The 25,786-nt window shown below is 47.5% G+C and overlaps 2 protein-coding genes across 5 annotated transcripts in view; one reads left to right on the forward strand and one right to left on the reverse strand.

Annotated features, from left to right (window-relative positions):
* The window catches only part of ABCC6 (ATP binding cassette subfamily C member 6), a 61,485-nt gene extending 44,555 nt beyond the window's left edge, over window positions 1-16,930 (reverse strand). For 2 of the 4 annotated variants that reach the window (XM_059896080.1, XM_059896078.1), the window contains exons 1-8: window positions 16,825-16,930; window positions 15,771-15,953; window positions 14,225-14,350; window positions 13,943-14,071; window positions 10,940-11,065; window positions 9,640-9,701; window positions 6,916-7,047; window positions 1,285-1,488 (exon numbers count right to left, since the gene is read on the reverse strand). In XM_059896080.1, coding sequence (XP_059752063.1) covers window positions 1,285-1,488; window positions 6,916-7,047; window positions 9,640-9,701; window positions 10,940-11,065; window positions 13,943-14,071; window positions 14,225-14,350; window positions 15,771-15,953; window positions 16,825-16,860 — 998 coding nt within the window. In that variant the 5' untranslated portion in view covers window positions 16,861-16,930. The remainder of the gene's footprint in view (window positions 1-1,284; window positions 1,489-6,915; window positions 7,048-9,639; window positions 9,702-10,939; window positions 11,066-13,942; window positions 14,072-14,224; window positions 14,351-15,770; window positions 15,954-16,824) is intronic. The other 2 variants (XM_059896081.1, XM_059896079.1) reach the window with 2 other exon arrangements.
* Window positions 16,931-19,621: 2,691 nt separating this feature from the next.
* The window catches only part of LOC132348556 (BOS complex subunit NOMO1), a 53,162-nt gene continuing 46,997 nt past the window's right edge, over window positions 19,622-25,786 (forward strand). Inside the window, exons 1-3 of the mRNA XM_059896157.1 lie at window positions 19,622-19,905; window positions 22,988-23,077; window positions 24,599-24,644. Of these exons, the coding sequence (XP_059752140.1) occupies window positions 19,741-19,905; window positions 22,988-23,077; window positions 24,599-24,644 (301 nt within the window). The 5' untranslated portion in view covers window positions 19,622-19,740. The remainder of the gene's footprint in view (window positions 19,906-22,987; window positions 23,078-24,598; window positions 24,645-25,786) is intronic.

Genomic DNA, 25,786 nt, shown 5'->3' on the forward strand with positions numbered 1-25,786 from the left:
ATATCTGGAGAAAACTCTAATTTGAAAAGAAACATGCATCCCAATGTTCACTGCAGCTCTATTTATAATAATAGCCAAGATATGGAAACAACCTAAATGTCCATTGAATGGATAAAGAAGATGTGGTATAGATATACAATGGAATATTACTCAGCCATAAAAAAGAATGAAATAGTGCCATTTGCAGCAACAAGGGTGGACCTAGAGGTTATCATACTAAGTGAAGTAAGTCAGAGAAAGACAAATATCATATGTCACTTATACATGGAATCTAAAAAAAATGATACAAATGAACTTATATACAAAACAGAAATAGACCCATAGACATAGAAGAGAAACTCATGGTTACCAAAGGGAAAAGGGGTGGGGATAAATTAGGAGTTTGGGATTAACATATATACACTACTATTATAAAATAGATAACCAACAAGGACCTACTGTATAGCACAGGGAGCTATACTCAATATTTTGTAATAAGCTGTAAGGGAAAAGAACCTGAAAAAGAATATATTTACATATGTATGTACAATATAACTGAATCGCTTTGCTGTACACCTGAAACTAACACAACATTGTACATCAACTGTACTTCAATAAAAAAAGAAAAGAAAGAAATAACAGTAGAAAAGATAAGCACCAGAAAAAAAATTTCTGTTGTTTAAGTCAACCAGTTTGTAGTACTTTGTTATGGCAGCCCTAACAAACTAACATGCCACCTCTTGAATCTGGGCTGGCTGTGCAACCAGCTTTGGCCTCACAAGAAAATGCAACTTTTGCTTTGTCTTGGAACCCTGCCAAATGGCCCTGTGAACAAGCTGGAATTAGCCTTTTGAGGATGAGAGACCACCAGAGCAGAGACAAGATGTCCCAGCTGGGACTGTCTTGGACCAGCCAGTCCCCAGCCAGCCCCCCAGGTGACTGCAGACAGATGAGTGAACCCAGCCAAGAAAAGAAGGATCGCCCAGCTGAACCCAGCTTGAATTGCTGACCCACAGGATCATGAGCTGAAGAAGTGGCTTTAAGCCCCTCACTTTTGAGGGGCTTTGTTGTATAGTAAAAGCAAACTGATACAGTCAGGCTAGAATTCACTCGTTTTCCCTCCCCAAGGTCAGTCACTTTCTCATTTAATTGGTCCTTCCTGAGTATCCTTTTCACCCACCCTCAGTGCCCTGAGCACCAGAGGTCTAGGCACAGGCAGAAGAAGGGCTGAAGGTCCCCTGGCCCTGGAAGGATGCCGTTAAAGGGACCACCAGCCTCAGCAAGACACCCAAGGCCTGGACCTACCTGAGGAGCTTGGGCACCGTGAACCTGAAGACATCACTGATGATGAGGCTGAGGGTCCCCAGGAGGAAGGTGGTGCGGCCCACCTGCCAGATGGCCCTCAGCAGTGGGCCCCTCTTGCCCCCTTGTTGCTGTAGGAGGGTCTCCATCTCTGGGGTCTCCGCACAACGGTTTCCTTTCCTTTTAAATGCTGTCGCCTTGGTGTGCCTTAGGGGAGAGGAGAAATCAGCTCTGGGTCCTTGTAATAGACTGAATGTTTGGGTCTCCCCCACCCCCACCTCACCACCACCCAAATTCACGTTGAAACTAATCCCCAGTGTGATGGTATTAGGAGGTGAGACCTTTGGGAGGCGATTAGGTCATGCAGGTGCAGCCCTCATGAATGGGATTAGTGCCCTTATAAGAAAAACCCTGGAGAGTGCCCTCAGGTGTAACCCCATTTCATACATGAAAAAACTGAGGTTCAGAAGGTAAACTTGTCCAAGGGCACACAGCTGAGAAGTGTAAGAACTGGGATTCGATCCCAACCTTGAGAGCCCAGCACTTTTTGATCCCTTACGCAGCCCTCCCCTTCTTCCACAACCAGCCAGCCCTGAGGTAGTTTAGAACTGGTTCAGAATGGGTTTAGAATCACAGATGAGGTCTGTGGGCCTGGCACACCTGGTCTGAATGAAACCGCAGATGGAAGCTCAGGCAGCCATGATGCCTAAGATCCCTGGCCCGTGATCATCATCAGAGGCCACAGGGAGAGGAAGGCGGAAGGAGGGAGAAGGGAGAAGAGGAGGGGAGGAAGCCAGAGGGCCTTTCTGGAAGCAGGCTGCTCCTAGGCCATAGAGAGAGGCTGGCAGTGATGCAGCTACTGACAGCGCAGTTGCTGTGTGGCCTTGGGCAGGCTGCTCCCCTCTGTCTTCATATGCAAAAGGATGGAGCTGGCCCCACTCTCTGAGTCCCTTCCAGCTCTGACAACCTACGGGGTTATCAGAATTTCAGTGCTGTTTTCAGAGCTGGGACCCAGGGCCAGGCACTGGGATCAGCCCTTTACACACACACAAGCTCATCAACTCCTCTCGACCTCCCTGCCCCATGGGTGTCATGGGGTACCCATTTTACCTCGGAGGAGACTGAGGCTCTGAGAGGTGGTGACAGGTGCCCGAGATCACACATCGAGGACAGAGCAGGGATTTGAGCCCAGATCTTGACTCACGATTCACATGGAGCCTCTTTGTGAGCCCCACACCCCCCACCCAAAAATTAAAAAGAAAAGAAAAAGAAAAAAAAACCCTTGATGAGTGCAGGTACCCAGGCCCTCATTAACAAGGTCAAGGTCTCGCCCCTCACCCCTTGACCCGGCTTGTTGTTTAGTTTGGCATCTCTGGAGAGTTGTGGCTTGGCCTCCGTCGTGAGCTGGGCATGCCTGCCGCTCACGTCTTGGTATTTGGGTCTTGAATGCCAAAAGGATGTTACCTTCTTATAAAGGCCACCCCTGACCACCCCTCCCCATCGGATCCCATCATTTAATTCATTGCCTTCATAGCCATGTTCACTGTCTCCAACTCTCTCCTTTTCTTATCTGTTCTGTTAGAACTCCAGGTGGGTGGGCTTTTTTTTTTTTCTTCATAAAACCCTTCAATGGTTTAAAAAAATCTCTCCATTCCTAGACACAGTCTTGCATGGCCTGGCCCCTGCCCACCTCCCCACTTCATCCTGGTCCTCTCTGGTTTTCTTTTTTCTTTGTTTTTAAATTAATTAATTAATTAATTAATTTTTGGCTGCATTGGGTCTTCGTTGCGGTGCGCGGGCTTCTCATTGCCGTGGCTTCTCTTGTTGCAGAGCACGGGCTCTAGGAGCACGGGCTTCAGAAGTTGTGGCACTCGGGCTCAGTAGTTGTGGCACACGGGCTTAGTTGCTCTGCGGCATGTGGGATCTTCCAGGACCAGGGCTCGAACCCGTGTCCCCTGCATTGGCAGGCGGATTCTTAACCACTGTGCCACCAGGGAAGTCCCTCTCTGGTTTTCTTTCAGCTCCTTGACACATCCACATCTTACCTTTCTCAGGACTTCAGCACAAACTGTCCATGGTCTGGAATGTCTCTGCCCTGCTCTTCCCAAGGCTTGACTTCAATTTCAACATCACCTCCTCAAAGACACTTTCCCTGCTGGCTCCAACTAAAGTAGCTCTGGTCCTCTATCCCAGTCCCTTGTTTTTTGTCCCAGCATTTACTTCAACTTGCAATTATCTGTCTTCTCCACCAAAAATCAGCTTTCTGGAACAAGCGGCCACAGCTGTCTTGTTTACTGCTGTATCCCCAGCATCAAAACAGGGCCTGGCACAGATCAGGCACTGAATCAAGCACTCACTACCTGGGAATAGACTGAACTTTTCAAGATCTCCTCGTGACACTGGACTTAACCTGTTGGTTGCTTTTACTAGAACCGGGTGCAACTAGTCTCTTGGCCCAGTTTTAACAGATACGAGTTTCCTGTTGTCCAGCAAAGCAAACCGCCTAGCCCCACTCCACCTGAACGAGTTGAAGGATCAGTGGTGTGCCTGGGTCTCATTTTTCAGAGAGGTGGGTTGAGACCCCGGAAGTCAGCCTTTTTACCCCCAAGGCCCAGCCAGCAGTGTGAATACCCCTCCACCACAAGCCGGACGTCCAGTCCCTCCCTCCTTCCCCCTCAAGAAACCTCTCAGCATCTCCTCAGGATGGAGGGGAGGGACAAATCTCAGCAGGCAGTCCAAAGGAAAAGTGGTATTTTTAGCACAAGAGGCTATAAGGAACCAGTCTTTACCACCCGGTTTGCTAAGAAATAAGCAAATGTTAATTTTCTACCCCTGTCTTGAAGCCTACCCCCGCCCCCCAGCCTCCCCTTCCGGTATTTGCAATTCAGCCATTTTTCTAACCCTGCGCTCACCCCTCTCCCTTGTCACCTCTGTAGCCCTGAGATGTGGCCTCTCCTTGGCGCCCACAATTTGCCTGGGGTTCGGCCGGGTCGGAGGCAAGGCCAGCATGGCGTCCACGCCGCGCGCCTCGATGCCAAATGTTGGGTGCTGGTCCTGACTCGGCTGGTGCCGCACACCCACTGGGCTGGGCAACCACTGGGCAAGTGCCAACCAGGGCCACCCCTACCTCCGGCCCCGCCCAAAGTGGAACTCAGGTGGGTAGGCTTTCTGCTTGTATTTTCTTTTTACTTGTATTTCCCCCAGCACCTAGTTCAGCACCTGAATGCATAGGTGCTCAATAAATACTTGTCCAGTGAATGGGAAAAAACAGATGGAGTGATGTGTGCAAAGGGCCTACTGCTTGATATTAATAAAGATTTGTGGAAGGAAGGAAGGAAGGGAAGGAGGGAGGGAGGGAGGAAGGAAATGATTTGGTTTGGTTGATAGAACCTGGCCTTTGAGCAGGAAAACCGAGGTCCAAATGCCCTTCCCTCTGAGCCTCAGTGTTCCCATCCATAAAATGGGGTGGGTGAAGAGACCACTGTGAAAGCCTCTTTCCAGCTGGATGTTTTGCTCTGTTCTGTTCTAGCTGCTCACCCCAAAATTCTGAGTCACTGTGTTCAGCCTGCAGGCTTGGGAACAAACTTCTTCCTTTCTAGCTGGTCTCACTTTCCATCAGGGAAGGTCTCTAGACTGGTGGCTGGTCTTTGGTCTGTGGTTCCAAAACCACTTAGTGCAGGACCCAAAAATGACCACAGGCCAAGGCAGGGGGTGTGAGTGAGTAGCCAGGTGTAAGCTGGGGGATATAAAAGGGAGTGGTGGTGACTGCAGCTCACATGCCCTGTTCAGTGGGGAAGCTGCTACCCAGATCCACCCTCCTGTTGCCATGCAGGGATGTGGCCCAGTACTGCCATTCTACTTTAAGAGAGGCCAAAGTTCCAGATTTTCAAGTGACATATCCAACATTTTAAATGTTGGCAACTTATTAAAAAACAAAACAAAGAAAAAACCTTAAACAACAAGAACAACAAGATACCATGCTGGCCAAACACACCTGTGACCGACTTGGCCAGCAGACAGATTGGTCTGTGACCTCTTAAGATGACGTCCTCTCCCTGCCCCCGAAGGTTGCAAAATATTTTAGAAATAAAACCAAAGTTCTCTTGGTGTGTAATCAGTCAGCTTAGAAAATGCCTGAGCCAGATCTCTGTATAACCCTGCCATCCTCCTCTCTTTCTGTCAGTTGTTCACGGATTCTCAAACTGTTTTGGAGAATGTTTCTATGTGCTAGCTCTAACACTGGGTGACTATCATTCCCAGGCTGGCAGGGGAGGTCAGAGCTGGGAGAGGGTGGACAAGACCTCCAGGGTCCTTTTGAATTAATTCTGCCACTCAAAACTCACTTAAGCTGTACTTAAACTCACAGTACAGCAAGATATGCCTGGGGTGAGAGCGAGAGCTGCTGTTTTGATTTGCTCATATTACTTACCCCTTTTGGAAAACATACTCCCTTCCTTTGGGGAGCAGCTCCTCCCCTCCCTGTGTGGCTCTGAAGAGACCACCAATTACAGGGCCTGCTCTCCAGCCATGGGATTGGCCCCTGAGAGGCACGTGATTCAAGCCAGCCAATAAAAGGCCTTCCTTGGGAGTTTCTATGTGGATGGTAGTAGGGGTTGCTGAGTTGGCATGATACAGGACAGGCCTTATGGAGAGACCAGTGCCCAGACAACAGCTGAGTTGAGAGATGGAGGGAAAGAATTTGGACATCATGCAAGTCCTGGATCCAGCCACACCTGAGGCCAGACCTACCTTCTCAGCTATGTGAGCCAGCAGACTCTGTCTCTCTCTGGCTCCTTCTAATTTGCGGGATTTAGCCACCTATAACAACCACCACAAAATTATAGAGTATGCAGGGGAACCCTGTAACTTTTCCCACAGAGCTACTTTTGTCTGTGCCCTGAAATACCTGGCTCCAGGGAGGTCAAGCAACTTGTCCAAGGTCATCAACCACTCGATGGCAGGGCTACATTTAATCCTGGTTTAATTAATCCTATTTGAGAGCTTATTTCTCTAGACCAAAGTTTCACAAACCAGGTTCCTCAGGCTCTGAGCACTTCACAGAAGTTTCCAGAGATGCCAGAGAGGGCAAGAGTGAGGCAGAGTGGGCAGGACTAGAAAGAGATTGAAATCCTCTGGATAACTGATATTGCTGGAACTTTTACCATTTTTAAGAAATTCGCTAAGTTCTTTTCTATAAATCTTTTTTTTTTTCATCTCCCACAAGCTATGAGCTAGGGCTAATGGCATCCCCCTTGAACAGATAAGAAAACTAAAGGCCAGGAAACTAATCACTCAGGTTAAGTAATAAGTGAGTAGTGGCCTGCATGTTATGGACCATACCTACCTCTCCACCCCCAGTCTTAAAATAGTCCTTCAGTTCCCTGCCTCCATCCCACCATCCGAGCTTCCTTCTGGGAGCCTAGAGAGGCTCCCCCTCTGTCAATATCCTTTTGGAACCTGCAAAGCACTCTGGGAGGGAAAGCATCTTGAGCCCGACCTGCTAATGCTTAGTGAGGTCAGCTGACAGGGAGGGGACCATGGCGTTGGAGCCTGGAGTAGGGGTGTGGTTGTATTTGAGGTCGAGTGATTTGCTGACCGAGCTTCGGGCTGAGCTCCCATCTTCCACACACTCACCGCTGGGCTGCACTGCGGTTCCTTGTCCATTGCTTTTCAAGCTGGGAAACAAGTTCTTCTGAGGAGTTTTCTCTCCCAAGCGACCAGAGGTCTTTTGGTCCCAGCGGCCTCCAGTAGCCCCTCCAAACTAACCTGTAAAAGAGGATCACCAGAGCAAGCTCCTCCTGTGTCCACCCCTGAAGGGTCCTGGCTTGGTAGTTGTGTGACCCTAGGTAAGTCACTTTACCTCTCTGCACCTCTGCTAGCCCCTCGGTACAAGGAAAGCAATTTGCCTAACTGCACTAACACTGGAGGGCACCTCTCAGTCTACAAAGAACATCTCATTTAATTCTCACGTGAGCCTATTCAGTAGATTACTATTGATCCATTTTACAGAAAAGAAAGAAAACAGAGGCTCAGAGAGATTAAGTGACTTAACCAAAGGGTGACCTGTGACAGGGGAAATAAACCTCCCTAGGACTCAGAAGTCCAGAGTTGAAAACTATTACTGTGGAGGAAACCTGAACTCCTCCCTCAGCTTTAAATGTACCCATTCTCCTCCTCGGTCACTGCTCCAGCCACCTGGCCTCAGGACCTTTGCACATGCACGTCACTCTGCTTAAAACTTTTTCCCTGCCACTTCTTACTTGTCCTTCACCTCTGGCCTAGACGTGATTTCCTTAAAAACCCACTTGATGACCCCCCACACCCAAGTCCAGGTAGATTCTCCCATTGCAAGATCCTCTAGCTTCCTGAGCTTTTTCTTGATAATGCTTGCTGCAGTTATCATTATTTAATTTTTCAGTCTGATTATTTATTTAGTCTTTCTCCTCCACTGGACAGTAAGCTCCATAGGGGCAAAGACAGTACTTGCCTTGATTCTCCCTCTTCTGTATCCTCACATCCTGGCTCAGGGCACAAGATTTGTCAAATAAAAATCACTACTTTACAGCCCTGTGACCTTGGGCAAGTCACTGCCCAGCAATGGACCTCAATTTTCTCATCTTAAGATAAGAGTGTTTCCCAGCGCTTGGGACTGGTATATGAGATGACTGTAGTTGGTGCATTGTTGGAGGATGTCATCGAGAGGATGTGACCACTTGTGGACCCGTGACCTGGACCCAGGCAATCTGAGGCTCCTCCCTCCCCTGTCCTTGGAATGTACATTCCATTCCGCCCACTGGTCTCACACTAGGAGCTACTTCAAGGATGCAGTAGTTAAGTGTTATACCATCTGGATGGTGTATGTATCTGAACCTTGTTAAGGCCTCTGTAAACTGTTGAGATTCTGGTGGGCAGGTGCGGAGAGCTACTCATATTGCGGTGCCCAAGACAAGCCTCATATGTAAGTTCTCTTGCTTGTTAACCCTGCCTCCTACCAGTCTGGAGTGGCTGCCTCTTTCTTCCGTCTCTCCAAGCCTACCGTCTACTGGGGACAGTTTTCAAACCAACATGCACACACAAGAAATTAACGACTGCAGACTTCCACAGCAGGAGTGTTCTTATTTTTTAGGTCTCTTTCATCTTTCTCGTGACACCAAGGAGAAGGTTTTGTTTGGAGCTGGTCTTGAGCTCCTCTTTGAGACTTGAGCTCCTCTTTATACAAACTCAGGCAAGCAACAGTTTGGATCCAGAAATTCTTCACAATACTTGGTTTTCACTAAAATTATTTTTGGTGTTCTACATGGCAAGGGATTCTAGATTTTTCTGATTTTGGTAGAGATAGAAAGTTTCCTTTTTAAAAGGTTATTAAAGTAGAAAAAGTGAGTTGATTTAAAGAAAATTCATTAAGTAAATAGAGTAAGAGTGATACCCCAATAAGGCAAAAAGCTTGAAGAATGGTCCATAAGTGCCTACATTTGGGAAACAGGGCTAGATTCTCTCTAGAGATGTTTAGCAGATTTCTATGCTCTTTTCACCAATTCCACACCCTCAGAGTATCCTATTCTTCATTTATTTAACAACCACTTTATATAATACTCATTATGGGCCAGATCCTGTTCTAAGTGTTTCACAAACCTTATCTCATTTAATCCTCAAAGCCCTATTAGGTAGATGCTATTATGATCCTCATTCTACAAGTGCAGAGACTGAGGCACAGGGAGGTTAAGTAGCTTGCCCAAGGTCACACAGCCAGGAAGTGGTGGGGCTGGGATTCAAATCTGGGTGCGACTGTGATCTGACTGTGGTGTGGTCAGGAGAGGGCCCAGTAGGTGGGCGCATCCTCAGTATCTGGTGTGCTGACTCTGGGGAAACATCTGTCTTCTCCACCAGCCTGGGAGCCTCTAGTGAGTAAAGAATTGGTGTTGTACGTCCTCATCCTCGGTGCTTAGCACATAATAGGTGCTTATTAAATGTTGGTGGAATGACTAGATAGAGATATGATTTTATTGAGTGCCTTCCATGTACAAGCACTAAGCACTTTACATTTAATGAAGGTAGTGCTGTTCCCATTTTACAGAGGGGAAAACTGAGACTCCGAATGCTTGTGATATGGCCAGCTAAGAGACAGAGCCAGGATTCAAACTCAGATCTCACTCCAGTGAGTGAGTGGGAATGGGATGTGGATAGTGGACACACTAAAATCTGAGAAGGAAGCATGGAGGCTGGGATGGAGAAAGCCTGGCTGACCTTGGTAGGCTTCGGAGGAAACCTCCTGGGGCAAAAGCTGTGATGACAAATAAGAGGAGCAAATGCAGGTGGGTGGGAGCACCACCCCAGCCCCTTCCCTGCTACTTTACTTACCCAGAAACCCACCAGAACATGGCCTTGGAGGGGAAGGAGGCCCCAGCCTTTGGACATGGATTCTGCAAAGACAAATGATTTAGAAGGGGGAGGATTTGGTGTCATAATCCATGGCCATATGTGGTAAGGAGAACCAAGGGCAGGAAGACAGGATGAACTGACCACAAGCTTAATACTGAAAGCACAGACTGAGATGTCCTGCCTACTTATCTACAGTAGATACCAAAGGGCATAGTGCTTCCTAGCAGGCAAGCCAAAAAGGGATTCGGCCACAGGACTGAACGTACCTACAAGGTAAGAACGAACAGTTGCTCAGAACAACTTTAGTAATACTGAGACCAAGAAGTTCTCAAAGCAAGGACCATGCATGACACAGACAAGAATGTCCTCAACAATATCCTTCAGTGAATGTGGAAAGGAGGTGAAGAGGAAGTGAGATTTTTACCAGCAGCTCCAGGAAGACTGCACAGATTTATACTCTTCATCAATAGGGCATGAGAGTGCCCATTTTACCACATCTTTGCCATCACAGCTTGTTATCAATTTTTAATTTTTTTTCTGCTACTCTCATTGGAAAAAGTCCTATTACAGTTTTAACTTAATTATTCAAACCGTTGAGCATCTTTTTAGATGATTTCTCAGCTCAGCTGTCTTTTTCTCAGAGAATTCTTTCCTGATTTCACAGACTTATTCAGTGTTACCTGTTGTAAACTCTCATGGACCGTGGACTTCTCCTGCAGAGCATTTCTATTGGGCAAGTCACTTTAATCTTGAATCTTTACAACCAGTCCCAGTTGCAATTTTCCACACGTTTGTGTAATTGTGTGATTAACGTCTAGTTCCCCTACTTGGGTGTTAGCTGCATGAGGACAGAGACATCGCTTGTTCACCATAGATCCTCAGTACCGAGCTGGGGCATAGAGCATGTTGGCAAACTGCAGCGCCCAGGCCAAATCCGGCCCACTGCCTGTCTCTGTGAATAAAATTTTATTGGAACACAGCCATGCTCCTTTGTTGACATAGTGTCTGTGTCTGCTTTTGTGCTATGAAAGCAGGCTTGAGTAGTTGCCATGTATACAGACACTGTATGGCCCACAAAGCCTAAACTATTTTCTATCTTGGACAGAAAGAGTTGGCCAACCCATGGAATGGAGTAGACATGTAATATGCTTTTGGCTGAATGAATAAAAAAATTAAAGGCCTGTGCTCTAGTTTAACTTCCTTCCATCACTTGGGGGGGCTGAGATGGAACAGAAGAGGGACAGGGACAAGCAAGGCACTTGGAGATGTGGTGACTTACAGGCTGCGGGGGCCTTTTAGGGAAGAAGGGCGGTTGATCGGCGAAGCAAGACAGCGCAAACTCTGCCACCACCAGAGACAAGTACAAGTAGGTTGACAGGTGGCGGAAGGGGTCACTCTGGAAATCCTGTGGGAGAGAAAGCAGAAGACCCACTGAGTCTGGAGCAGACTCCAGAGGAGCAGAGACTGGGGAGGGTGTGGGGAAGGGGAGAAGGGGTGGAGGCTGAACAGGGTTTCTGATGCTGGGAGCAGTGCCCAGGCAGGGGGCCGGAGCCGCCAGGTTTGAAAGTCAGAACCCCCAGCATTCCTGGGCTTCTCGAAATCACCTGGCTTATGCATATTCTGTCCATACAAATGGCAGGCGGGGTGTTTGCCCTTAGCCAGGTGACAACTGGCTTTAGGCACCGGGACATGAGTTGAAGGGACACTTTGCCTTTCTCCTTGTGCAATAAAGGACCCCCTTCCCCTCCCCCCACAATCTCCCGTCCCACTCCCTTGTGGCCAGTGTTCCCTGGTTTAAGAAGGGAGCTGGTTTCATGGAGCATTTACTCTGCCTCGGGCACATGCTGGAGTCTTTACATGCACTGTCTCATCAAGTTCCTCCTGACCCTGACCCCAGCTGGGGTTTACCTGCTCTGTGTTACTCGTTGGGAAACCAAAGCTCAGGGGAGTGATAGCACCTTGATCAAGGCCACACAGATGATCTGATCCAGATCATGAGCTTTTGCTGCCGTGCCATGATTGCTTTCGCATCCCTTGCCCCTTCTGGCCAGAGAACCCTAATTTTTTTCCCCGTGCTCAGGTATGGGGTTTATGCAGAACTGATTCCATCCCAGGGGATGGGCAGGTGATGGAGGCCTGACTAATGGGTACCATCTAGTCCCCTGGCTACTGATGGAACATAAGTCTGGAGCAATTGGGGCTCTTCTTGCCATCCCACTGGAAAATGAAGCAGAGCCAAGGGACAGAGAGAAATGGAGATCTGGTGGTGTTATCTAAATGTCTGGACCCTCTATGCCTGGCAGGTCCCACGTCTATGAGCTAATAGATTCCCTTGGACTTTTTTTCCTTAAGCTAGTGTGAGTTGAGTTTTTGTGGCTTACAACAAGAGCCCTAGCTTCAAATCACAATTTTTCTACTAAATTTTTATACTTCTTTGTTTTTATTTTTGTTTTTTGGGGGCAGATAGTAGACAGTCTGATATTCCAACTACATTATTCCCCATAGTGTCATTTTTACCATCATTTCTACTGGAAAGTTTGTTCTGAATTTGGGTGAGATGGACTTGGCTCTGCAGACCTGAGCTGCATGACCTTGAGGAAGTCACTCACTTCTCTCAGCCTTAGTCTCCTCATCTTTAAAACAGGACGATTAGAATCTTCACTGGATTCCTGATGTCAAGTGCTTGCCACAGAGCCTGGCACATGGAGCTCCAGAGCATAGGTGGTCCCAATAGTATTATTTCTATGCTGTGTTCCAAACAGCTAACTGAGAAGTCAACTGTGGGAACCCATCCTTTCATAAATCAGTGGATGGCCTGTGGAATTTTCCCATTAGTTACAAAAATTGCTTTGTAAAGAAATCTGTCCTTAAGGACAGAAGGTGTTTCTCTGCCTTCTACTTTTATGAGCAGGACAGAGTAACCATTTGGCTCTTGAAATGATGACCAGCAGCCTCTGATTGGTTTCCTTATCCGACGTCTTGGGTGAGTGCGCCAGCTATGCAAGCGGTTGTCAACTGGGGAGATTTTGCCCCCAGGGGACATCTGCCATTGTCTGTAGACACAGGTTACCGTAATGGGGTGGTACTACTGGCATCTAGCGGGTGGAAGCCAGGGATGCTGTGCAACATCCCACAGTGCACAGGACACCTCCCCCACTGCCCCCACCCCAAAGAGAATTACGTAAAGGGTGCTGAGATTGAGAAACCCTTGTTGAGGTTATACATTTTTCTCTGTGCAGCTCATGCCCTCTAACATGGAAACGCTGCCTCCCAGGTAGGGAAACAAATATGGGTGAGTGTGCAAAATGAGTGTGTAAATATGGATGTATGGGAGCACGGGTGAGGGTGAGAATAGGTGAGGATGAGGGGAAACGTGCAGGTACATGGAGTCAGAGTGAGTGCAGGTGTGTGCTGGAGGAGGCCATCCAGAGGACGTGACCGCTGGCTGACCTGTGAGCTGGACCCAGCAATTGGAGGCTCCTCACCCCTCCCCTGTCCTTGAAATGTGCATTGTGGCCACACTGTTCCTGCACTAGGAACTACTTCAAGGATGCAGCCTTCCTTGAAAGAGCAATGTGTTGATTAAACCCTCTGGACAGTACATGTGACTGACCCCTGTTAAATCTTCTATAAACTGTTAAGATTCTGGCAGGTGGGTGCAGAGATCAACTTCTCTTGCATCGCCCAAGACAAGCCTCGTAGGTAAGTTCCCTTGCTCGTTAAAATCGTCACCTACTGATCTGCAGTGGCTGCCTCTTTCTTTGGTCTCTCCTGGCCCTCCGTGTATGGGGCCGGTTTCTAATTTCACCCGGGAACCCCTGAGGTTTCAAACCAACAGTGTTTCAGTGCCTACGCAGTGTGTGTGAGTGTGTGCATGTGGGACATTTGTGCCTGAGTCCTGTAGGAGCTTGAAGGCATAGCCACACCTGGGTGGCAGCAATTGTGAGTGGACGTGTGCAGGCGAGTGTGTGTGTCTGTGTGTTTGTGTGTGATGTTTCAGAGTCTGTGGTTGTGTGATACGTGAATGGGTTCATACAAGTGTGTGCAAGTGAAGTGTGTGACTTGAGTGTGTAAGACAATGGGAATTTGTGTTGCCAAAAAGGTATGGGTTGATGGGAACTTCTATGTGAAATGTGTTTGTGTGTCACTTGAGTTTAAGCACTTGTGGTGTGTGTGTCTCTGTGTAGAGAATAAGCCATGGGTGGAAAGACGAGGAGGAAGGATGGGACCCAAGGCCTGAAACTGCCCTACTGGTTCCCAGGTGGCCCAGGCCCCCACTTACCCCTTGTGAGGCCTGCTGGGCGGTGCTGGTGGCTGGGAAGAGAAGGCAGAGCAGCCAGTACCCAAAGAGCACCCCAGACGCCTGGACCCCCTTCTTCCTCTCAGCGTGGATCAGGAACATGGCGAAGCTCTGGACCAGAGAGTCAGGTGGGAGGTGGACAGAGGCAGGGAAGGGTGGGGGAAGAGAGGGTAGGGAAGGAGCCCCGCTCTGCCCCATGCCCTCCACCAGGGCAGGAAAAGCAGCAGCTAGGAACAAGCCAGCAGGTCTGGGGATGTCATTTACCATTGTGGTGAGCCACACGGTGGGGTGTATGAGGAACTCTAGGGCCTGGGGTGTTCCCTGCCGGATTCTCCAAAGAGTCACAGACACGCTGGAGGTACACAGGATTATGAGGGTGAAGCCAAGCACCTGGGGAAACAAATTTGGATAAGGCTCGGGGGGGGGGGAAAGAAAGATGGCGGCCAATTGGACAGTGGCTCTGGATGGGGCACTGTAACGTACCAGTGTGATCATTGAACAGTGCTGACGTGAAAGAAAAAGCTGTAAGGGGTGATGCAGCTCAATCTTGACCTGTAACTGTCATATAAATAATGCACCACAAGGGCCCAAGCCAACTTGGTGGGATCCAAAATGCCAGCGGTGCTCCCATAATGCACGGGAGGATGCTTTAGGGATGAAGGAACAGCATGAAATGAAATTTACTCTCTAGGTGAAAATGTTATACCCTCTTTAAGTCTCTTTCCCTCCCTACTATTAAATCAAGGAGGAACTCTCTGTTGGGACTGGTATGTCTCCAGGCCTGCTCTAAGATGCATTGGTCTCTCTTTTGAACAAGAGAAATCAAGAAAGTGGGCAGACCTGGGCACACTGGAGAAACTATTGAACATTTCAGTTAGTCTCAAGCAGGGGTCAAACTACCACCTGCAGGCTGAGTTTGGCCTCCTGCCTGTTTTGGTATCACCTCTGAGCTAAAAATGGTTTTGACATTTTTCAGTCATTGAACAAAACTTTAAGAAGTCTAATATGTCATGACATGTGAAAATTATATGAAATGCAAATTGTAGTGACTATAAATAAACTTTTATTGAAACACGGTCACATCTATTTGTTTACTGTTGTCTGTGGCTGCTTTCCTGCTGCAAGAGCAGAATTGAGTAGTAGGGACAGAGACCACATGATCCTCAAAGCCTCAGACATGTACTATCTGGCCCTTTAAGGAAGAGTGTGCCAGCCCTGGATAGGTGGTCGGCAACAGGTCAAAAATTTACAAGGTGGTATGGAAATAAATGAACTTTGGAGGGCATTCTTGTAGAAGTCTGGAGAACGGGAGGATGAGCAGAAAAGCTCACACTTGCAATGCCAGTGTTTTTCTAACACTGTCAAATAAATACATAACAATTTTAAGAACTGTTCTTTAGTACCGCCAGTGGGGAAACACAAAAATCAATGCATAGCTGTTAAACATTTAAAAGGTTCATCCTAGCATGGCCCTAGAATCACCTTGTGTATCCCAGGAGTGTACACTGCACACTTTGGGGAATGCTGGGCTGTGATGGCCATAAACTGGATGTGTGGGTGTCCGGAGGTGTGTTTGTGGATGTATGGTTTTTATTATTACCAGATCTGTTTGGGAGAATCTATTACACTGAGTTTCCCTCTGTAGCCTCTGGGGTATTGCTCTGTTTGATTAACACAGTCCCTTCTTGTCCCCATGCTGTGTGCTCCTTGATAGAAGAAGTGTCTACTTTGGGGTCTCTGCCAGGTTCCAGCCTGTTTCCCCCGACCCCCTACCATTGTCTGGTTACAGGCTCCCAGGGGCAGTGGCTACCATTTTGGCCTTGAAGAGGCGGGACATCTGGAGGTAGCCCTTGTCATGGCGGTGGATGTAGAGGAGGTGGATGGGGCCAAGGACCCAGAGGTACATGGGGGGCACCCAGACCCCTGCCGTTTTCAGGAAGCACAGGCTCAGCAGGCGGGCAGCGGTGGGCTGGGGCTCCGTCTGGTTCCAGACCTGAGGGAACACCAGGGTGACTCTTATGATGGTACAACGCAGGGGTCCCAAACTCACCTGCCTAAGGGGCCAGGCAACTCTTTGGACCCCTAACATTTACATGAAAATGTGCTAAGCACTCTTTAGAGTACTTCATAATTCTCGACTTCTTTAGCCCTAACCCCAATCTTATGAAGTAGATGCAGTCATACTGATTTTGCAGATGAGGCAGCTGAGGCCCAGAGAGGTTGAGTGAGTTGGCTGATGTCACCCAGTTGGACAGTGGTGGTGCTGGGATCTGAACCAAGGCAGTCCGGTCCTAGAATCTAGGAGACCTGGGCTCTCTGATGAGTGTTGGGCACATACTTATAACCACTATAGGAGGTAGGTATTACTGTCCCCATTTCATAGACCAGAAACTGAGGCACGGGGTTGGGGGTGGGGGAACAGACTCCTTCAGGCCCACACAAATAGGAAATGGCAGAGCTGAGTCCATGCCGGCCTGTCTGACCCCGAAGCTTGTTCTACTGGAGGTGGCCATCTGTAATTCTTATCTCAGACCTTCTGCTGGCCTTTCCTTATCTGAGAAGTGTGAATGTGAGTTTAGAAGACACGGCTGCTTTAATTCTCCCCCTACTGCATCACTGTCACCCTCCCACTAGAACCCTTTGATGAGACAGGAACCAGAGAGGGGTGGGGCGGGTCTAGTAGGCCCCTTTAACATGGCTGGGTTCTTTGGGGGACCAGCTTGGTTAAGGGGGTCGCCCCGCCCTGCGGTTAGGCTGGCAGGTCTCCTCCCCTCCCGGCCAGGAGTTTGGAGGTCTCTCCCCTCCCCTGCCCAAGAGATTTCTCAAGCCCGAAAAGGAGAGAGGGGCGGGATGGAGACACTCACCTCCGGGCCCGCGCAGGGCTCGCCAGGCGCGGCCATCGGGCGCCGTGCGTCCGTCAGTCAGTCTGTCAGACTGTCGGTGGGTCCCTGGACAGCTTCCTTGGCCGCGCTCCGCCGTGCAAGGGGCGGGGATTCGAGCGCCGGGATTGCGAGGCCCCGGGCAAGGTCCGGCCGCGCGGCGGGGGTGGGGCGCGAAGGGGTGAAAGGAGGCGAGGTGGAGGGGCGCTAAGGGAGGCCCCAACAGGCAGCGAGGGAGGGGATCCCGGAGCCCCAGAAAGTGCAGCGGCATCCCCATATAACCCCCCTTCCCCCTGGAACAAATGTCATCGCAAGCTTCCCGAATATTGTGGACCAACAATTCCAGGAATTTATCCTGATAAGTGAACCCAACAGGTGTGCACATGTCCAACAACCGGCATGGGGGATGGGGGCACCGCCTGGTTAGTAAGAGCCGCAGTCTCCTCACCTGTGGGATGGACATTGTCTGCCTCTAGAGTGGGAGGAAGATTTTAAGATGACCAACAAAGTGTCTAGCACAGTGCCAGGCACACAGTAAACGCGCAAGCGGAGTTAGCTCTTATTAGCATTAGTAGTATTATTTCATCCCTAGGTTACTAAGCCGTGGTTCAAAGCGCCACTGCAGAAATATATTTAATACGGAAATATGGTTGCTAAATGCTAAGTGGAAAAAAGAGATTATAATACAAAATAGCCTGTGATATGTTTCCAAAGGAAAAAAGTATGTGCTTAAGTTGGGGAAAGTGGGGAAGGAAGTCAAGTCATTTACCTTCTTCTTCTGGGTCTTAAAGCAAGGTGTGTCCCCAGCCACGAGTTCTTTTGGGAGATGACTCTATGTAACATATATGCATAGATAAAAAGATGGAAATGCTCTAAAGCGGTGGTCATGGGGATCCTAATTTTTCTTTTTCCTTGCTTTCCCTTTTCTATTTTCTTTCCTTCTGCAATGAGCATGTATTCCTTTCAAGATAGGAAGGAAAGACTCAGCTTTTTCAGACCGACAAGCACAGGTGCTCAGTTTGAGTGAAGAATTCAAATCCTTTGCACTCTCCATGCTGCCCTGTTACTTCTTGTCCTTCTTCCCGCCTCCGGCAGGGCTTCCACAGCATGGGTTCCCTGGCCTTTTCCCCTTTTCTTTTCTGAGTTTCTCCAACCCTGGTCTGGGACCTAGGCAGTATGCCTTCAGCTGTCCTCCTGCCTGGGAGTTCTGGAAGAGCAGCGACACAGAAACTCAGGGATCTGTCTTGAGGCTGAGTGTGGATGGTCTGCTGTTTACATTCAGATCGCGTCTGTTTATTTGAGGTGGTTTTGGTGGCGGCTGATGGAAATTATGGGGAGGCTTGAGCCCCCTCTCCCTGAAACCCCCGCTCCAGCTGGCATTGCCACAGTCCTAGTGCTTTATTTCTTTATATACCTGAAGATGAATTTGAGGGGAATGGTGAAAGTTTGAGGGAGAATGGTTAGGAAGGCAGGAAGAACACAGAGGAAATCAGCAGGTGAGCCAAGAACAGAACTCGGGCATCCCAAAGCCTACTTTCCAGCTCTCTGAACAACACATGGCTGTGTGCGGAGCCCTAGATAAGTCCCTTTCCCTCTCTGGGCCTCGGTTTACCATTCTGTAAGATAAGAGGATTCCATAGGCCAGCATTTCCTAATCGATGGCTTTCACCCCCCCTGGTGATTTGCTAAGACAAACCAGGGATTTATGTTAGGGAGAGTAAAGGGCATCTGTTTCAATTGTAATGATAAATAATGAACCTCAGAAAATAAAACCATTATTTAAATAGTTTCTCTTTATAATTGAACAGTTGAGAATCTCACTGTATTTGGAGTGAGAATGCAGAGTGAGAAGCAGAAATCTGATGCGCTCATGATTGAAATCCTCAGTGGGTGTATCGTTGCATTGTAGCCACTGTGAAGGTTTTGACCACTGTGTAGTTTAAAATCACTGTGATTCATAATTGTATTATATTGCTTGAGTTTTAGCCACAATGGCAAATTTCAGTGGGAAATCTTCTCTTTTACCTCATCATTTAGAAACAAAGTATTAAAAACTATCCAAATAAAGCACTTGATGTTTTCAGGGGTAAAATGGAAGACTTTCAAATATCAGGTCAGAAAAGCAATTTTTGTCTATGTTGATGTGGTGACTTGTAGTTCATCTACACTATGTTATACACTCAGTCTTAGGACAAAATATAACGTGCTGATTTTTGAACTTATTTGCAGATAAATCATGCATTGTCTCACAGAGCTAGTTCAAAGTAAATCAAACTGCATGCATCTCTTGCTTACTGGGGGAAAACCCTCAAAGTTTGTTTCTATACAAATGTTATTGGAGCTGGGATTAAATAAAATTTAAATACCTTTTAAATATTATGCTGAACTTAAATGACATGTTTTTCTTTAAAAAAAAAAAACTAATTCATCACTTATCACGGAAAAATACACCAGTTGACACAAATCCCTAAAAGGGGTTTGAGATTATACTTGTGAAATTTACAGTCAAAAAGATTCGGGAAAGTTGTTGGATACTTCGATCAACAGTCTCTCGTCCTTTCCAATTTCAGTGCTACTGAATTCCAAAGTAGAGTTTAGCTTTGTAGTTTACGACTGTACACACACAGTTTGCAACTGCACCTGCCAGACGGTGCGAGGAGTCCTCCAGGCCTCCAGAGGGCACAAATGGTCTCGTTTTGTTGCTGAGCATGCGCCATAAATCTTTTGCCTGGGGGCGTGGGCGTGGGGCCGGATCGCGCACGCGCGGCCGGGCCGGGGCGGGGACTGGGCTGTCAGCCGCCCGCCGAGGAGGAAGCCGCGGGCCGCGTGCGGTTTGAGGGGCGGGACCTGGAGGCCTGCAGAGGGTCTGGCAGCAGAGGGTCTGGCAGCAGAGGCAGGGCCATGCGGGAGCGCCGGGGCGTGGGGCCGCCGGGGTCGGTGGTGGTGGTCGCCACCGTGGTGCTGCTGCTGAGCGGCGTGGGGCCGGCGCGCGGCTCCGAGGACATCGTGGTGGGCTGCGGGGGCTTCGTCAAGTCGGACGTGGAGATCAACTACTCGCTCATCGAGGTGAGCGCCCGCCCCGCGGCCCGGAGCTCGCTGTGTGACCCCGGGCCAATCGCTCAACCTCTCTGAGCCGCGGTGGCCTCGCCTCTGACACCAGGCAGTTGCCACCAGCCCCCCACTCTGCGAGTCCTTTCCTTTTTAAAGGCGCCGCTCTCCGCGGGTTTCCACTATCTCCTCCCCAGTCGCGCTGGAGTGGGGGTTCTTATCTTGGGGTCAGCTACGGAGTGGGGCCGGGGGCGGGACCCCGAAGGTATGTGCACATGGGTGTGAGGGACATTTTTGGTGACGATGATGGTGGTCTAAAACTTTTATTAGGTCACGCAAAACTAAGGATCCTGCAAATCAAGACCCCAGATTCTTCAAAACCTAAACTGCAGATCCCCAGAATCCAGGCCCCAGATCTCTTAAAACCCAGTCTCAGCAGGACCCAGACCCCTTAGGTCTGATAACCCCAGATGCTCAAACCCCCAGGAACCCAGACCTCCTGAAACTCAGATTTCTGAAACCTATATTCCAGAACCTAGAGACAGCAAGTCTTACCCACACAACAGAGAGTCCCCACAAAGTTCTAATCCACTGCTCCTCCAGCCCCCCTGGGGAGCTTTTAAAGAGCATGGATTCCCATCCCAGAGATCCTGACCCAGTAGATCTCTCTTGGCATCTCTGGAGCTGGGAAACTGTATTTTTAATTTCCCTTGTTTCCCCCATGGGACCCCTTTTCCTCTGAAAATGGAGAGTTGTCAGCTGCCCGTACTGGGTAGTTATTGGAATTACACTAGAGATTTGTGCAGAAGTCTTTTTATTAAGTTGCAAAGCCCTGTTCAGTTAGATGATTATTAGCCTAGTGGAATTATGACCCAGAAAGCTTGTGAAGAAGGGAGATAGATGGAGGTAGGGATAGAAAGTCACTTACAGGACAGATGGGAAGGGACCCGAGGGAGGGTTGGCTTCTGTTTCAGGAGGGTACTGATGATGGGGCAGAAAAGGGAATTTGAGAGAGAAAAAAGGAAGTGGCTGAAAAAGAGAAGGGAGTGGGGACTAAGACCCCAAAGGCTGTCTGTCTGAAAGCGCATTGAGCTGCTTCTGTGCTGGTAGCTGGAGGGCTGCGGTGAAGGGTTGGACCAGTGTGTTCTACAAAGTAGGTTACTGAGGACTGGGGGAGGGGGAGGAAGTAGATTCACATCCCACTAGCTCTTTGACCTGGCCTTGCTCCAAGTCCCAATTTTTATTCCTGTAAGATGGTGTTGGGTGAGAGGCAGCAGAACCCAGCATCATGTATTTTCTAAAGAAGTTAATCAATCGTCACCTTCAAGACGATTGATCTTAAAAAGTCAGGCGTTTAATGAATCTACCCACTGACAGTGGCAGGGCTCCTAGGATCTCTGGGTGCCCATGCCACCCCTCGGGTTGTGGGCACAGGACATTCCAGAAGCTGCCTGGAAAGGCTTTGCAACTTGTAGTTTCCTGGGGCTCCAGGAGGAAAGTGAAGGCAGTAAGGGGCACTCCCACCCCAAACACTAATAGTGACCTTGAGAGCAGAGGGCGGGTTTTGTGACCTAGTATGAAATGTGTTCCCTGAGCCCCAGGGCTGCCTGTCCAGGGGGTCTGAGACACTCATTCTTTCTTAATTTCTGATTGTGAAATGAGGTGTTTCATATGTGTAATGTATATTGCCATTCTGTGCCCTGACCTGTGCTTTACGAAAGAAATGTAAATAAGATATTTCACAGTCATTTCTTGATTGTGTTTTCTGTGTCCCAGTAAAACTACCTTCTCTCTTCTCCAGCTCTCTTCCCTTCTGGGTGTTTTTCCATCATATTCATTCAGTCAGTAACTGTTGAGTGAGCCCCGGCATGTGCAGAAGCCTTGTGTCTGGTGGGGATATTCAGTTCAGTGAACAGAGCAGACAGAAATCCCTAAAAAAGAAAAACTATATTGGTTGCTAATTCTTTTTAACAATCAGGAGATTTCACATTAAAAACTGCATTCCTGATTTCTCTGGGAAACCAGCTGATCTTTGGGCCGCAAAACTTGGCTTGGGTTAAGTAGTGATCTGTCTGTCTTTAGGTGAATACCCCTTGATAGGACTTCCATGGCCCCTCTGGACAGCCGGATTTTCAGTCCCTGCTTTAAGTGCATGCATCTGAATTTCTTTATGGCCCGTGAACAAGTTTGAGTATTTATTGAGTACTTACACTAAATAAGACACTGACCCAGGCGCCATGGAATGTAAGCCGTGGTCACTGCCCACGGGGAGCCTGCAGTCTGTACGTAATTTCACTGTGTTCCTTTCCTAAGTGTGCGCGTTCTGAGTCTGCTGCTTTATACATCTTCTTAGCTGGTGTGACCCAATTCTGTTATCATAGTTACAGATTATTAACATTAAAAGTTTCTAGATGGATGTTACTCCAAGCATTGGGACTCTTTGGGGTAAATAATACAGATCCCTGGCCCTCACCTCAGACCTTCTATTTTAGAAACAGACGTGGGGCTCAGAAATTGCATTTTTTTTTAAGGTACTTTACAAAAAATTGAAGTATAGTTGATTTACAGTGTTGTGTTTAGTTCCTGGTGTACAGCAAAGTGATTCAATTATACATATATATATATATTCTTTTTCATATTCTTTTCCATTAAGGTTTATTACAGGATATTGAAAATAGATCCCTGTGCTATACAGTAGGACCTGTTGTTTATCCATTCTATATATAATAGCTTGCATCTGCTAGTCCCAAACTTCCAATCCAACCTGCCCCAGGAATTGCATTTTAACAAGCCCCTTACTAACAGCAAAATTTGAAAATTTGTTTTAGACCCAGAAACAACGTAGAGACAGACACTAAAATAAACTGAAAAGCATTGAAAAAATATGACTTTGGGAGGTAGTTTCTAACCTGAAAAATATCAAATCACATTATTTTGGGGATACTTGTCTTATTTCCCTCTGTCCTAATGCCCAGTGTTAGTAACTTCATATGGTAGGTCCTCAGCAAATGCATTTTGACTGAATGCATTCAGGTGCATTATATGTAGCTAATTCTCAACAGTGATATTATGACTTCTCTTTTCTTTCCTTCCTTTCTAGATAAAGTTGTACACCAAGCATGGGACTTTGAAATACCAGACAGACTGTGCCCCTAACAATGGTTACTTTATGATCCCCTTGTATGATAAGGTAAGAGGGGAGAGTACTTTAGTCTTTTACGATGGGAAGTTGTCAGTGTGACCCACAGGGCTGCGCTAACTGGGAGAGTGGCTTTCCCACATGTGCAAATACTCATGTTTTGTAAGTTGTAAGTGGAGTATGGTAATTCTGGCCAAATTCTGGCCAAGCTTATGAACTGGTTTGATTGAATGCAGTGATTCTCAATGTCTCCAGGGACATTTGGCAACGTCTGGAGACATTTTTGGTTGTTACAACTGTGAGGGAGGGAGAGTGGTGCAGTTATCTCGTCAGTGGAGGCCAGGAATGGAGCTAAACATCCTGCCATGCTGTACGGGACAGACCAAATGTCACCAGTGCCAAGGCTGAGAAACCCTGATTTAATAGAACCCTTTACTTGCAAGCAGCTTAAAATATCGTTAAAAAGAATTATACAAGTAATATGTGAATTCATGAGCTTTGTGGAAAAATATCAAGGTGTTTAGAAGTATATGAAGTAAATTTTATCTTTTATCCCCCAAACCCCCGTCCCTCGGTAGTGATAACCTCTGATAAAAGTTTCAGTGTGTATCCTAGCAGATGGCTTTCTCTGTATTTAGAGTTGTACAGATATCCACGAATATACATGCATGTACATACATGCAGATACACAAACACATGTGCACATAGATGGGTATCCATGCATACCCGTTCTCCCACCCCTCATCCTCCCCACATTTCAACTTTTTATTTGGAAATATAGATTCACAGGAAGTTGCAAAAGTAGTTAATATACTGTGTAGTTTTGCTTTTGATTAAAAAAAAACAAATGGACTCAAACACTAGGCATTGTTCTGCAATGTGATTTTTTTCTCCTGTGGTGACGTTTTGGCACACTTTGGACATCGGCATGTATGGACCTTCCTTTTAACGGCAGCACACATGTCAGAGGCAGGCCAAACTAATTTATTCCCAATTTCTCTATAGACACAGAGGCTTTTTCCCAGTTTTTAAAATTATTATTACTAACCACACAGCAATAAATATTCTTGAACTTACATCTTTATGCACAATCCATAAGATTGATTTCTAGAGGTAGACTAGTTGGGTCTTGAAATCTGTTTTTTTTTTTTTTTTTTTTTTTTAAACTATTAAAACATTCTCAAGGAACCCTTCACTCAAGGGTGTATGTAAAATCTAGTTTTAAGAAATGACTTTAGTTCCTGAAGATCTGGCTGACCCTGGCAACCTTAGTCATATGAGCGGTTAACAGGAGACTGGATTAATAGAATGTTTGGAATCAAAAAACCAAGAGCGGCTGAATACAGAGTCTTTGTAACTCTTTGATGGGTTAAATGGGAGGTTCGGGGGTTGAGATTGCAGCACATGAAGGAAATCAAGAGCTCACTACCATTTACAAGTACAAAGTTTATGCTTGGAATTCCATTTCAGGTGTGAAAATTCTAGATAATAGGCTAGCACTAAACTAAATTAAACTAGTTGAATAGTCATCAGTTCTTAGTCCTTTGCAGTGATTTTTTTTTCTCCTTGTAGGGAGATTTCATTCTGAAGATTGAGCCTCCTCTAGGGTGGAGTTTTGGTAAGTTAACAAATAACCAGGTATACTCTGTAAAGGATTAGGTTATATGCTGAATATTAATTTAAATTGACAGAGTGCATAGATTGTTAAAATATTAAGGATTCCTTTCTAGTGTGGAAGAGGGTTTTTTTGTTCTTTTTTTAACCGCCTCGCCCCTATTACTTTAGAGTAGATTGGATTTACTTTAGATCTACCTTAAGATTTTCTGTCATGTTTCTTAAAGTAGGCATCTTTTCTTGTACCTCTCAGAAAACTCCACATTAGCAGCTTCGTTCATTAAGTGCCAGTAGAACTCGATGAATATAGAGGTCAGGAGTGGGGCGTTGTTCCTCTTCCAGGATGGCTTCTTTCTTAGCCCCCTCAGTGTTTTTAAAAAAATTTTTTCAGAGAATTAATGGCAACATTAAACATTGTGAGACTTGACATAAAAATCCAGATTTACTTCTCTTAAGAGATCAGAAGATCTGACAACCTTGGGCCTTACCAGCTCTGTGACGACCTTGGACGAGTTACTTCCGCTGGGTCAGCGTCCGTCTTCTCACTAGGGGTCAGGAGAGTAGTAGTACCTGCCTCACAGGCTACTGGAGGGTTAATGGACCAGTGTATTTATGTGTTCAGAATTGCTGGCACATAATTGGCAATTAATTAGTAAACACTTAAAAGCAGTCTTTCCGCACACGTACAAGCAAAAGCTCCAGACTTTTTCCTGAGGTGACTGTCTTTTAGCAAAGTCGGAGGAGCGGGAGTGGGCTGGATCAGAAGAAGGGGTTCTGCTGCGACGTGGCTGGTGTTTTTGGAGAGCCGAGCCTTGACGTTCGGTAGAGGGTGTGTGACCCCAGTTCCGTAGCTTGGGGGGAGACGAGGAGGGCCCAGTTGTTCCTACCAGGCCTGCCTGTGAGTTAGAGGGGGAAGAACTGAGTCCCTGCTGTCACAGCGGCAGCGACAGCCAACTCGCATCTGGGCGACAAGCTCTTTCTCAATTCACGGCCGGGGGTGCCTGGCTGGTGCGCTCCAGAAAAGCGGAGGGGAGTCAAAGCCAACCCACGGCCAGAGAGACGACAAATCGGCCAGCGAGGTCACAGATCAGTGGCTTGCAGGAGTGTTTTGTTTGAGTCCCCTCCCTTCGTGTCAGTTCTTTTTCT

Source organism: Balaenoptera ricei, chromosome 15 (genome assembly GCF_028023285.1).
Source record: "Balaenoptera ricei isolate mBalRic1 chromosome 15, mBalRic1.hap2, whole genome shotgun sequence".
NCBI lineage: Eukaryota > Metazoa > Chordata > Mammalia > Artiodactyla > Balaenopteridae > Balaenoptera > Balaenoptera ricei.